The sequence below is a fragment of the Nothoprocta perdicaria genome, unplaced genomic scaffold (assembly GCF_003342845.1).
Source record: "Nothoprocta perdicaria isolate Ctin4 unplaced genomic scaffold, notPer1 scaffold_19, whole genome shotgun sequence".
In the NCBI taxonomy this organism is placed as follows: Eukaryota; Metazoa; Chordata; class Aves; order Tinamiformes; family Tinamidae; genus Nothoprocta; species Nothoprocta perdicaria.
Window position 1 is genome coordinate 646,486 of NW_020455093.1, and position 14,913 is coordinate 661,398.

Sequence of the window (14,913 nt, forward strand, 5' to 3'; positions counted from 1 at the left end):
GTAATTCTTGCTTTAAAATATAAGACTGTTCATTGCCTAATATCATCGATTAGGACCTACGAAAGGACTGGATTGTATTAATAATGTGAAGAAGCCTTTGGTCCATTAGGAAACTTTGCAAATTGTGATAAATTTTAAATTATTATTAGATTAAATTGAAACTGAGTAGTTTCTTAGCATATTTCCAGGCAGGCTGTAGTTTTACTGTGTCGGTAGCACGTTGTGAGAGGTGGATTAGCAAGACCCCGTTCAATGCGGTATTGGGCTGTACAGATTTTTAGTGTAGGACCTTTTTTCAGGCCTTATCCTGAGGGACAAAAAYATTCTTAGCTTATATTAAAGTTAACTTCAGAATGTTATGCTTGCTAATATCAAAAATGTTGATTTGGAGGTTAATTTTGCATCTTTCCTTTGAGTGACTGAATGATACTGTTGAAGAAGAGCCATGGCCAAGGAAGGGAGATGCCCTTGGGAAAAGGCACGAGTACCTGTGTGTATAAACATACTTTGCTTCCTTAAATACATTTAAGGACTATTGATGATAAATGAGATGGAGTTGCTGCTTTTCAGTGTGTTGTTCTGACATTTAGTTTGCAAAGCTGATCCATATGTTGGCCCACGGTGTGTATGTGTTTCTTGAGGTCAGCCCTGCTGATTTCAGCACTGCTGCTTTTCAAGGGGTGAGCAGATTACATCAGTTGTTAGTTTGCCATACCAGGGATTGTCCATTTATTGCTACATTTTCTATTAATTGTCAGGGCCAGGAGGAAATAGGTAAGACTTAAAATAGTTTATTGCTCCCGTGTGCTGAAACTTTAATGTCTTGGCTTTGTACGTGATCTGTTTCTTGGATCTGTGATTTGTAAAAATAAATACACTTTCTCACTCAGTTTATGTTCAGCTTGACAGGATTTTCTGGGGTTTCATGCTACTTAAATGAGTAGCTGACAAGAGCAAACCATGACTAATGGTTCTGGTAATAACTCATGTTGTTCTAAACCTGTGCCCTAAACAGGCTTTTGCCTCAACATCAGTGTTTAGAATATGTTTCACTGCAAATGTTTGTAGTCAGAAAACCATGCTGGGCTTAATTGAGAAAATCAGTCCATCTGGGCATATCTCCATTCAGCTCAGTCTAAGGTTTTGTGCTCAGATTTGAAGGATTCTAAGCTTTGAAAATCYGAGGTGGTTGTTGTTACTAGTTTCAATCTTCAATTTTAGAATGTGAAGTCAGAGTGCTTCTTACAGTGAAGCAGTAAGGATTTTTACAGCATGTTCTTAKGCTTTTCTTTTTTTTTTTTTGTACGGTCGATAAAATTTTTTGCTAAACCTTCAGTGGGACTTAGTCGTAGGTTGTGTGAGAGTGTGTGTATTAATTATTAATAATTAACTTATAATTATTGATTAATAATTTATGCACACAACCACATGTGTATGTGGTTGTGCACATGTGTATGTATACACATGGCAGATACTATAACTGAAACAAAATAATACCTATGTAGCTGTGTTTTAAAAAGTGATATCTCTTCAAGAATTAATCTACTAAGTAAATGATGTTCTTGACTATAACTTTACTCCCATAGTTGCACATTGGGAGTGCAATAGTTGCATATCCTGTGTTCTGTTAATTGAATGCCCTTCCATTTTGTTTCCAAATTTCTGGTGTAAAACTTCTGTTTTCTTTTACACCAGTTACAGGCAGGGGACATTGAAGATTCTTCCCTGGAATGAGCAGAAACATCGTGAAGAAGACTGGTGTGAAAAAGCAGAATGCAAGTAAGTGTATGGATAAAAGCAAAATGGTTTGTGTATTTTTGTTTCAGTTGCATAGCTTCCATACAAATTCTTAAAATCTGGGAAATCTTGGAGTTCAGGATCTCAGTAAAATTTGTTCCAATTTTTCTATATGCTAGTTTGCCTTTTAGCTCTGTTCATAACACTTGGTGAACAAACATTCTTTCATGTTACTAAATTATGTTCAGTGTGATTATACGATGCAAAGCTGATCCATATGCAAGAGAGTAGAGGGGAGATTACTTTAGGAAATGCTATTTTTTTCCTGTTGCTTGCAAACCTTAACCTTATAATTATGGATGCCATTAATGCTTCTCATTGCATGAAAAACAGAATTCAGAGTCTGGGCATATACTCTAGTTACTTGGCTGACAGAAAAACACACTTACTGTGATTGGTATTTGAATCTGTTCGAAGTATTTATGCCATAGAGGATTGATGTGGTTAATATGTATCCTTCTGCAGAACGATCATTTCTCTAGAATAATCAGAGCTTTCAGAAAACAGATTTGTATAAACATGTACTATGTGGATTTTTTTGTTTGCTTTTGTTTTGCTTTTTTTAGGAAGATTGTTGAACCAACTCTTCAAGATGAAGGTGAATTTCTGTATGAAATGCAACCTGAATTACTGAAGTATAGGACTACTGAGCTTTCAGTAGATCTGGTTTCTGACTGGTATTTGAACAGAGCACAAGAAATTGAAAATTATTCTATGCAGGTGAGAACAGCAGTGAAGAACTGGTGGTGGCTGTCTTGAGATAATCCACTTTYTTCATAGTAACTTCTGTTAATGAGWATTAGAAGCATTGGTAGTGAGCAGTGACACTGTTATATGTGACACTTTTATATGTCATTTGAGCTTTGTTGTTATAGCGCCAATTTTTCAAAGTCCCTATGTTTAAAAGCAAAAAAATAGTCCTCCCCTTCTCATCAGTCTGTACCTGTCTAGAAATCTGGATACTAGTAGTATTACTTGGTCTCAAACTTTGTATTACATATATGTATGTAACCAGTATAACTGCTGGTAAAGGTAAGCCTTTGTAACCTATGGTGAGCATTGAGGTGCCTCTCTCTGTGTGATCTACAGAAGGAATCAGAAGATACTATTCTCCTAATTTACATGCATTAATTGCTTAGGATACACTTGGGCTGAAAGGCCTATAATGGTATCAGTTACTTAACCTAAGCATTTGCTTTGTGTTTATAAAGCTGAGATGAGCAACCCATTTAGGAAAATAGAGGTGACATAAGAACTAAGAATTACTCTTAAGAAAAGAGGACAAACAGGACGGTGACTTGTACTTTCTTCTTTGTTAAACACTTGTACAGCAGGATGTTTGTTTTTATTTTTTCAGGTGGATTGTGCTCTGTCCCTTGTCCGTCTTGGCATGGAGAGGAATATTCCCGGTCTGCAGACTCTTTGTGACAATCTAATTACTCTTGAGACGGTAGTTTATGAAACTGAAGGTGATCGAACCTTAACTTTGAAGGAGCTAGTAGAGTTGAAAGACATTGAAAAACTGAGACTGCTGATGAAGAATGTAAGTATTTTGAACACATCACTAATTAGGGCCTGATTCCAATAATTCCGCTTACTGTARATGCTTTTTATCTGTAACTGCACTGTTACTTTGCATTTTTCTGATGAACAACCTATCAGATGCTTTTCCTGTTTTCTTGAAAACCTGTGTCTTCATTCTAGGCATGGGGCTCAAAATTYCAGTAATGTGAAAGCTGTGAATTACTTTTCCATCCGTTGTTTCTGGAGGATCATCAGTATAGGTGTTACTCGTGCTGCAGCTACATATTGAATGTTTTTCTTGGATTTTTTTTGATGTTTGTTGAAAATGGTGACAAGTAATATTTGCCTTTGCAGAATATGCGTGCATTTAATCTTTTCAGGGTTAAGCCTTTGCATGGCATTTCAAAATAGAAAAAGCTGTGCCTTTTTTGAAGAGGATGGAAGATACCTAGAGATAAAACAGGGCTTTGAAATTCAAATGAAAATGAAATTCAGTTTGAAATTCATGTAAGCTAGAGAAGAACATAGACTTGGAAGCTCKTAGAAACTTTAGAATTTTGCTACCGTTTGTAACCACTTGTGTTTTGTTTTCCTGTCTTGTATTCTTGTTTACTGAAATATTAAAAGTAATATTATTCTGACATGGATGCAAACTCACCTTTTACTAGTTCAAAAATTGCATGAGGAGGAGAACTTCGTGTTCTTGTAATGGTCTTTTTTCCTGTGCTGCTTGGTGTCCCCAAGCCTTTCAGTAGCACCAAGAAGATGAATTGCTTCTGTAGCTCATATCATAGTGATCTAGGCTGTAGTGAAAGTTCAGACTTCTGCTCTTAGTTGTTATTTATGACAAATAATGCTGAAATTAAATGGATCAAAGCTTGTTCTGTTCTTTATTATCATTTTGAAAAAGTATCTGAATTTTTTCACTACTTTTTCCCCTGACTCCCTCTGTCTCATTCCAGTCCTCTGAAGAAAAATATGTGAAAAATGTTTATCAGTGGATGATCCCATTTCTCCAYCGCTGTGAAAGTCATTCCCCTGGTCTGGCAAATTCACTTTTTAAAGAATATTTAGTGACTTTAGCAAAGGATGACCTGACGCTACCTCTCAAGATATTTCAGAATTCAAAACCTTCTGTAAGTATAGAAGCCCGCTGATTCTATGGGCTTCCTTGAAAATTTTGTGTTGAAGAGGCTAAGTCGTAAATAAGGCTGTTTTTTCTTCTAAATCAGATTCACTCTGAATTCTTTCTCTTCCTTTTGGATTGTACATTTGTCATGTTTATAGAAAATGTTAATTAAAAATATTAAAGCATGAATTATGAAACAACTCATCTGTCCTTGATGAGATTGTCAACCTAATGTAATTATGATCTTGACCTAGTACAGAAAACAGTCTAAAAACTATTATTGATTCCATTGTTTAAAATAAATTTCTGGCAAAAGGTCTTTTTAGAAAAGGAATGAGTGATGATTTTGTGATTCTGTGATTAATACTTTCTCTTTCAAAAAAATACAYTTCATTTTCTCTTCGTTGTCTCTTCCTTTTAAGTAATTAAGAGATAATTAATTTCCCTTTCTTTGTATCTTTTCCTTTTGTTGGTGTAATAGGAGAGAAAAAATAACACAAACAAAAAACACTCAACAGCAAAAAGCACCCAAATCATCCTGATTATTCTGGAATCATATAGTTCCAGAACACCAGAGAAAATTACATGCAAGTCTTGGTCTCCTGAAACCCTATTTAAAATCAAGTATCATGATCTATGAGTTATAATTCATATATATTTATATATACTATATATATTCACTTATATGCTTGGGTTAATGTAAATGATGGAGAAAGAAGAATGCTTTTGAAAGTACCAGGTACATTTCAGATAGGTGATTTTTAGCCTTATGAATATTTCATATTTTTTCTACAATGCAAAATTATTCAAAGGTTAATCACTTGTTTACATAGTATTGAAAGTTATAAATGGATCTAATAGTACACAGTTATCTGTGTATCTTTATGGATAGAGATATATACACATATAAAAATACTGTTGCAYAAATTAAATTTGACCAATGTTAATAGTAGTCTGCCTTCCCCTACCAAATTAATGCAGGATAAAATTGAATACCTTGGTCTTACAGATGTCCACAGTGTAGGAAAGTAGCTTGGTTGAGTTTCAGGCTTTATCACTTTATGACAGTGACTTTACTGAAATTGTTAGGAAGAGACCTTGTAAGCAGAACTAGAAGATATATGCACGTACACATTGATTTCAGCAGACATTCAACGGTTTGACTGGAAGAAGGAAACAAAGTATTTTATGGCTTCTGTCTTTTCTTGTTAGTGTCAGCAAAAAATTATTCACGATCAAGACCAGCTTATGATTACAGCACTTGAATGTATTTTTGGTTGTGAACGAGATGACCAGCTCGCCCTCTGTTATGATATTTTGGAATGCCTTCCACAAAGAGGATATGGGTAAGAAATTTCTGATAGTTATTTTAAATACTTTAGATATGTTCRGTATAGTTCCAAAGTAGTGCTTTAAAAATACTTGGTAATATTACTTCAACTCTTGTTCTGCTTTCTATGGCAATTGTCATTATTAAATAATCACTGTCATTAAAAAGTATGTAATGTTGAATAATCTGAATTGCAGTCTGAATGTTTGTGTGTGATGTTTGYGTGTCACAGTTCCTCAAACAAATAATGTGTCCAATATGTATCAAAATGTTTAAATTAGCAGTACGGACCAAACCTGTATTAATTTCCTAGCTTTTTATATCCTTGTGAATTGAAACCAAATATTAATCTTCTTTTACTACTCTTGCTGCTCTTGTTACAGTTGATAGTGCCTTAAGATAATAAACAGCATTATGGTTGTGTGGGAGAGGTTTTAATTTAGAAAAATCTGTGCAAAGGAAGAATAATTCTAGAAGAAAGGAAAGCATAAACAAAAAGAGAAGATGTAATCTGGAAAGAGGAGCTACACKCTAGTTCCCCAATATCTTTTACATGCAGAAAGGATAAATCCTGAGAGAAGTCTTTAGGGCAAAAGAGTCTGCTCTTGAAGAGCCTTGGTCTCCATTTTAGCTATACATGCAGCAAGAAACTAAAAACTTGAATTGCTTGATCTTTTACAAGATCAGTTRATTTGTTACTAAAGTAAAGGAATGTTTCAAACTTACCAGTACTTCGTAGTACTTCTTTATATCAGCAAAGTGCAGAAAGTGTGATTCTTTTTATTTATTTATTTATTTTTATTTATTTATTTTAAAATATCTTTGCAGGCCTGAAACAGGTAAAACTAACGCTCTTCATGATCAAGTAGATGAACTGGAACGGATTCTTAGGTATTTAATTTTACCAAAATAAAGTGTACATTCTTAGGTAAATTACTGTGCGTATCCAGAAATCTTGACAATAAAATAGCAAGAATGTTTATCTTGTGCTGGGCTGTTGGCATGGTAATCTTCCAGTTTTTGTGTTCAGGACTTAGCTAGAAAGCATTCCTAATAATTATTTGAATGTTACAAAAATATTTGCACAAATACACAAATATTGTTCTTGGAATATTCTGTTTGATGGAGAATGAGGTGGGGGAGGGACACTCAAAATGTCTGTGGGACTTTTTTAGTCTTGATAGACTGTGTTGCTTTTAATGGACTGAAAAGAAAAGCTGTGAATATGTTTCATCAATTTTGTTATGTTATTTATGTTAACACCACAGAATTGTAAAGTTTTTCACTATGTAATGAAATAAATTTGATTAATCCTTTCTGTTATAGATGCTATGTATAGATACTTCTTTGTGTTAGGGTGCATTGTCTGTTACAGCTTGTGTGACTGCAGAATTCAAAAATTTTGACTGTTCACTTGCAGTGTATCAGAGCTTTTGGAGAAACACGGACTTCAGAAGCCTGTTTCATTTGTGAAGAACACCAAGGACAACCTGGAGGAGGCACGGAAGCTGATGATTAGGCTGACAAGGCACACGGGTCGCAAGTTAGTATCCAAAAGAGAAATGGGGATAAGAGGGCAAAAGGAGGGCCAGGGAACAACAGTGCTCATCTTCCGAGAGCATTGCTCTCTGTCATGTTGCAAGAGAAGTGTTGTCTTCAGACTGAACACACCATCTATAAAACACACAAAATTCAAGATTAATACTCTTAAGTGTTCTGGCAGCCTTCTCCAGATGTCAGATACTGTAAAGAGTTTGAAGCAGGACAGTATCTTTGTGCTTGGATTAAGTTCAACAAGCCTGGAAGGCGTATTGGTATTGAGTACTTTATGAAGAATAATAATTAACATAGAGTAAGTGTGTGCTTAGTGTTTGTAGAACTCCTTTGCAAAAATGGAAGCTAATATTTAGAAATATTAGTCACATGAGAAAATCATTGTCAGTTGGTCTAGTGTGCGTATATAAAACAGTGGTTTTTTTTTTTTTTTTTTTACTGTGTAATGCTCAGTCAAAACAATGTCTACGTAAACATCCCTAGCCTTTTTATTTTTATAAGTTTAGATAAACTTATAAAGTTCATGGCACATGAACTTCACTAGGATGCTTTGTGGGTTAAGATACTGTGGATCCAGATAAAGGATCTRAACCCTGTTGTTTCAGGAACAAATTAATTTGCTGCTTTATTCTAATGTGCCTGTAGGTAATTGGTTAGCTTTTTATGATTGCTTATAGTAAATGCACTGTATTATACTATAGTCTATACTGTATTATACTAGGTTTTACTGTATTATACTATAGTGTATAGTAAATGCACTCTAATGATTTGCAGTGGCTGTCACAAATTTGTTTTTATCCAGTTATTGGATCACCATGAAGGCAACATTTACAACTTTGTAAAATAATCAAAATCTTCCATGAACATTTGAACTAATGGAAGACTGTGATTAAATATGCTTGCATCCCTATCTCCTTCCACAGAAAACAAACCAAAAAATTCAAGAATTTCACTCATGTCAAAAATTGTATCCTGTAGGCAGCGTTTTGATGTAAGAAAAGAAGCATTCTGTCTTGAAACCAGTTTCAAGTAAAAGTCCAGTTACAGATTGATAGCTTTCAAGAAAACTGTTTTGTTTTTTTTTYGATGATGAGATTGTAATATTATCAGCCTTTCTTTAATATTGTGGAAGAAGAGAATATTTAATTTTAAAAATGTTCATAGGCAACCCTCAGTGAGTGAGACACGCTGGAAGGAATTGCTTCAGGATATGTTGGACATGCAGCAGAAAGTATATACGTGCTTACATGCAGATGCTTGCTATGAGGTGAGTTTTTTGGACTCTAAAGTTATGTCCCAAGTAAGTTACAAATTCTCATTTCATATTATTGCTTACAAATAGAAATACACCTTCTTGTGTTATATTACTTGCTGATTGTCTGTTTGGCTCATTAATGGTATTTACAGTCAAAGCAGAAAATTACATTCTTACTTCAGTATACTGTAGTTTATTGCAAAATTTGTGCTATGCCCTCTGTAATCTGTATAGGACCTTGGCATACATTAAAAGATTAATAATGTAAGAYTTCCTTATTACAGTTTACAGATTTAGTTTGCTAGGGCGGCCAGTTTGATTAGCTCTTGGGAGAATTATTGAAAGCAAATCAGGAAAAAAAATCTTGAGGCAAAAAAGCAATTGACATTCAAGCAATAAATAAAAAATGTCACTCTGCAGTTGTATAATTATGGTTTTCTGTGTGCAACTTCAAATATATTTCATGTTTCTGGTTTTGTGACAGTCTGAGTATACCTAAAAGATTTTTGAAATTGAAGTGTAGCATTCTAATGTGCTAGAGCACATAGAAAAATTGAAACTTGTGGGATCTTTGCTGTGATCTTAATAGAAAGTAATTGTGTTAATATTAAATTATTTATTAATAGATGATAAATTTAACCTATGGCCCTCAAAAAAATTTTTTAATAGTATTGCATCTTGTGAAGTGGATATTGGGGCAATTTTTTTTTTTTTTTTTTTTTTTTTTATGAAACAAATCTGTGGTCCTTCAGTATTGAAACAAAGCATAAGGAGATTTGGAGAGCTTGTTCTTAGCTAGGAAATACTTAGGAAATTAGAAACCTATGACAAAGATCACGTTCTTGTACCTGCTATTCATTTTCTGAAATGTTTTAATCCATATGTTGGTAAATTAAAACTACACTGATGCCTGGTTCTGCAACACGTATGATACATATTTTTGAAAGGAATTCAGACAGTTTTGAGTTGCTTTAGGTTTTTGATCTGCAGTTAATTGTTTCATGCAGTGGCAGTATGTTAATATACATTCTGTGAAGATAGTCTGGATAAAACCTTAAAACTCATTATGTATGATCATTTCTAAATATTTTCTTCAAGAATACAGACTTTGTGCTTTTATAGCTTTGTTTTTCAGATCTTAACCTTGAAATGTCTTTTAAGATTCTTGCATGCATTTTGATAGTTCAGAATTTAGGTAAAATTATGTCTGATGGCCAATTTTTATTATAACAATGAAATCCGTATTTTTTCTCTGCATGAACTAGAAATAACTTGTCACTAGTTAATTTTAATTTTACTTAAAAAAAAAAACTCCCCAAGTTATTTTCTACTTCGAAATACATTCTTATAACTTCAAAGAGTCTTTCATTCAAAGGGAATGGCTCTATAGAATGCAAACATGCTTTCATGAAGTTCTTGCTGCAAATTATTAAATTACTGTTCTTTCTTCTAGATATTCACAGAAAGTCTTTTGTGCTCAAGCAGTCTAGATAATATCCACTTGGCTGGACAAATGATGCATTGCAGTGCTTGGTCGGCAGACCCGCTGACTGCCTCCAAAGGGAAGCCACAGTATAGAGTCAGCTATGAGAAAAGTATCGAGCTAGTTTTGGCTGCTGGCAGAGAGTATTTCAATTCTTCCACGAGCTTGACTGATAGCTGCATGGATTTGGCCAGGTATATTCACAATTACCATATATGTCAAAACATACTGCTTTTTTTAATTGAAATTTGAATTTGCTTTTGCTGAAAATTGTAACGTGGACTTGCTTTTTTCTTACAAAAAACCCTACTGAGTATCATTATTGCTTGGAGATTCTCTAGGAATGTGTCTGTGTTTACGGGTCTAAGTGGCTCAGGACTCACTGTAAGTATTTSTGTATATCTACATGTGTGTGTGCATATATATATATGTATAAAAGAAACATACTGTGTTGGGAACACATTGAAACAGGTGCATACGCTGTTTGAGTGTTCAGATTACAATGTGATAATTTCAATGTATACATATATTCCCCAYGGTTAAGCTTCCTCATTAACTGCTTATTTATAGCAGGAGAGGATACAGTGGTGGTGGGATTTGCTCTCTGTACAAGAGAGAAACCCTGTGTGGGCTAAGGCAGGACATGGAGGACTTTATTGGCTTACACTGATGAATAGCTGTATTTTGGAGCAGTAGGAACAAAATGCTTTTATATTTGGAACAGATGGTTTGCCCAGTCATTTGCTGTTGCAAGCAGCTATGTGATRTAGTCCTTCTGGAAAAATGGACCAAGTGTCATCATAAAATTAGGACGTACTTACAAAGGTTAGTTTTGCCCAGAACCCATTGAAAGACTCTTCTGTATTGGAATACAGAATGCTATAATTCCACTATTTCAGAATTGTCCCCTGATCAACTTGTATTGTATGGTTTTATGGTTAAATTTCAAAATATGTGTGTTTTAGTCTAAAATATTGCTCTGTGTGACCATGTGTTTCTGTTCTTTAGTGTGATATTTTGAACTTTTCTTTAATCACCATTTCACAAAGATCCATCTTATTTCTCCAAATGGTTATTGGTATATGGAAATTAATCTTCCTGAATTCTCTTTTAGGCATAACCAGTTTTCATCTTATCTCTAGCCAGTTTGGTTTTRGTTTTATTCTTGTTTTCCCATTCCATTCTTGTTCCTTCCACTCTCCTTAACACCAGCATGTTTGTTAGGGCTCCTGAAAAATGGGCCTGAGATGGGAATACAGCCAACATGTCCTTTTGACTTGAAGAAAGAAATCKCTTTCTTTTTGAAACAATTTTATTTTGTGTTTGTATGAATTTTATTTACATTTGTTGAATACAGTTGACAATACTGGAACTTTCGACAAAGGATTTTGCATTTTGACCCAACTTCCTATGGACTTTTTGCCTATGGTATATGGTAGCACCAGAGACCACCATTGGTACAGATGACAGATGTTTCCCAAAGTAATTATATGTTAAAATGGAGAAGAAAATGGAAAGAAATATCTTTCTTTCACTGAATTCCCTGCAACTCTAATTTCAGAGGAGTTAGACACTATTCTTAATACAATCCAATGAAAAAAAAATATTGCTATCTGAGAATAGAATTTGGTTAAAATGCTTAACCAACTAACAGGATTATTCTGTAAAAATACCTATGACTTATGTTATAGTACTAGTTGAGTTGGTACAGATTGATAGTTCTGTTTTCCATTCATAAAGGAAGGAGTTGATCTTTTTTTTTTTTTTTTTGTACGGGTATTTTTTAACTAAAAATTGGTTTCATTCTTGTTTTAGGTGCTGTCTACAACTAATTGTTGACTGCCCTAGTGCTATTCAGGAGGAACTAGATCTCATTCGTGCTCTTGGTTACCTTGAAGAATTTGGTGTGAAAATACTACCATTACAAGGTACTTCATATTCCTCCTCTTTACATGATTGCTTGAATAACTTGTATAAATATGCTTGGCAAAGTTTACTATTTAAAAACTGTAGTTACATAATTTAGTCCAACCAAATGCATAGCTTAGGTCCATAAGACAGTCAATAGCATCTTGTACAGTTAAACTAAGGGTCCATCACCCCCATCTTCCACCTCTCCCTCCAAGCCCATGGCAGGCACAGACCTTATGATTATATTAGTATCTTCAGATGTTTTTCAGGTGATGTGAGATRGGAAAGATGCCTGCAAGCAGAATCTATTCTTTGACTTATTTTTAATAGTACTTTTTTGCAGATTAAAAGGAGGTATCTGAAGCTCCAGGTGATTTCATTAGAATTAATTAAGTTCACCTTTAATTTATGAAATAGTTCACACTTAATCACATGCCTTTGAGCTGTAACATAGTACATGTGAAAGCATTATTTTGTGTAGGTATTCTTCATGTCTYCATTGGGGCATTTCATTTTTAAATGTATTCCTGTGTAACAAAATGACAATAGAAGCACACATTTGCAATTTATATYTCATGGAGATAGGCTTTAACTTAAAATTATTTTGTAACTCAGATTCTACTGGTGTGGAAAATTGCTGGGAAAATATTTGAAGGAAAGGATGGTTATATTTATGGAGATAAAAAGGATAAGGCAATAAAATGTGATACAATTTATTAATAATAAGTTGTGCAAACTATTTTCTAGGTGAAAGAAATAATTTTCAGTAAACTAAATATTCGTATTCTTGTGTGAGCGACTATGAGAAACAGCATTAATATTTAGTATTATTGAAAGCACTCCAACACTGCCGGAAAAGAGCAGTGAGACAGGATGGAAGGGAGAAACGTCAGGCCAGGAGGTGCTCGTTACAGACCTGGGAGTTGGGGACCAGGCTTTTGTAGTGCTAAGCATTAATGGCACTGAATGTTACTGGGTTGAGTATTAAATGTGTGCTGATGAAATTTGCTGATGAGAGGATTTAAACTTGGCTCTGTGTTGAGAATTAGTTATTTATTTAACACTGGAAGGCTCCTCAGATTTTACTGCTTTTTTTCCTGCTTGTGCCATCTCCATCTCATAATTTGCACATCTTCTCTTCCATTCGTTCTTTTTCTCTTCTGTGTGTTTTTCAGCACTTAATGATAAAGTAAGCAAAATTGTCAAGGTGTGTATTTTCAAAAGAACTAGGAAAAGAACAGAGTGTTTTTTTATTATTTTTATTATTCATAAATTGTTTTTAATATATATGCACTTTCCAGAAGTTTGAGTTTGGTTTGAATAGGGCTTGAATGCTTTCAAAGCTGTGTATTTTGGCTTGTGATTTTAGTCTTTTACCTTTCAATGCACTGCAAGATCCTGCTGTGATAAAAAGTCTAAGCACATTCATAAGGCTCTACCTTTGGAGAACAGCTCCAAAGTTTGTAACTTTTTATGTATTTAGGACATTTTAATTTAATATGCTTCTGTAATGTATACAAATGGAGCTGTTGTATTCAGTACTAACAGCAGATTTGCCGAGACTAAAAAAAACCTATATTACTTTTTAATCTTACATTGAGAATATGCTTAAACAAATAGTATGAGACCACATTCAGATCAAAATCACGAAATTTTAAGCTTTTTCTTATAAGTTAGCAACTTATAATACCAGCAACTTATTCAGCCTCCAAAAACTGTTTTCTGAACTTTAATTAGTGTAATGTGTTTTAGGGAAAGTAGTGTTCAAGGCTCATAAGTTACCAGCTGCTGGAGTTTACAAGAATATTGGTGATAGTCCAACTAGAGACTGTTACACCTCTACTGACTGTTCACTATAGATTACTCATTAATATAAAAAAAGTTCAGTTCATCTTAATGCAACTGTTTGACCCATGGCATTTCAGACTACTCTTAGTTATGTTTACATACTTTGACAAATCTCAGTTGTATAGTCAATTATTGGAAACTTTTGCTGCCGTGTGTAAATGTATGCACATGGTAGGATATTAAAAATAGAACTAAGGCTGTAACCTTCTTCCTCTCCGTTTGTTATCTGTTCTCATTTGGTTTTCAGAATTTGTTAATGGGATTCTCTTAATTGAATATTGCTTTGCTTCCCCCTTTGACCCTTTTTTATAATTATTACATGTAGGTCTAATAACTTCTGGTTTAGACACAGTGTATGAATAGGAGTGCTTTCCCTCCCTTTGCTTTTATGTGGAAGATTTGCAAGATACTGCTCTGTGTTTGAAGTTTGAAGTGAATAAGTGCATAAGAACTCAGTAATATCTGTTTTAACAGTCTTTGAGAATCTTGCAAAATGGTATTTTTCTTCAATGTTCGCTGAAGGCGTAAAATGAGAATTGTTCAGAAACACAGAGTCTCCAATCCCAAAGCAGAAATAACTTTTTCTTCAAAACAGTATCCCTCTTCTTCCTCCATTCCCAACCTGACTTGCCGATGATTTGGGCTAGAAATAGTGTTATTTTGCATTCCAAATTCAGATTTTTAAATTCAGTTGAATATGTACGTGCAAGTAATTTTGAGCTTTTTYGATATATTTTTAAAGGCACTGTTTCAATGAGTACAGGGTTTAAAAAGAAATATATCTAGAAGGTTCAAGCATACAATCCCTAACAGCTATTCTCTTTTCAACAGTGCGTTTATGTTCAGATCGACTTAGCCTCATCAAGGACTGCCTTGCTCGGTCGCCAACAAACTACAAGCAGTCTGCTAAGCTCTTGGGGCTAGCAAATTTATTGAGGATTGCAGGTAAATGGTTATAAAATACTGCATTGCAATATGACATATATTTGCGTTATTCCCTAGGACATTTGAGTTGATCATTAGGATGTCTGTTCAAGGACGTCACTAAAAAGCCCTCTGGAAGAGCAGTTGTCAGGGAGGAA

The 14,913-nt window shown here is 34.3% G+C and overlaps 1 protein-coding gene across 1 annotated transcript in view; it reads left to right on the forward strand.

Annotated features, from left to right (window-relative positions):
- NBAS (neuroblastoma amplified sequence) overlaps window positions 1–14,913 on the forward strand; it is a 138,504-nt gene that overhangs the window by 32,378 nt on the left and 91,213 nt on the right. The window contains exons 22-32 of the mRNA XM_026037058.1: window positions 1,696–1,779; window positions 2,364–2,517; window positions 3,155–3,340; window positions 4,284–4,457; window positions 5,663–5,796; window positions 6,609–6,671; window positions 7,201–7,323; window positions 8,499–8,601; window positions 10,043–10,266; window positions 11,888–12,000; window positions 14,663–14,776. Coding sequence (XP_025892843.1) covers window positions 1,696–1,779; window positions 2,364–2,517; window positions 3,155–3,340; window positions 4,284–4,457; window positions 5,663–5,796; window positions 6,609–6,671; window positions 7,201–7,323; window positions 8,499–8,601; window positions 10,043–10,266; window positions 11,888–12,000; window positions 14,663–14,776 — 1,472 coding nt within the window. The remainder of the gene's footprint in view (window positions 1–1,695; window positions 1,780–2,363; window positions 2,518–3,154; window positions 3,341–4,283; window positions 4,458–5,662; window positions 5,797–6,608; window positions 6,672–7,200; window positions 7,324–8,498; window positions 8,602–10,042; window positions 10,267–11,887; window positions 12,001–14,662; window positions 14,777–14,913) is intronic.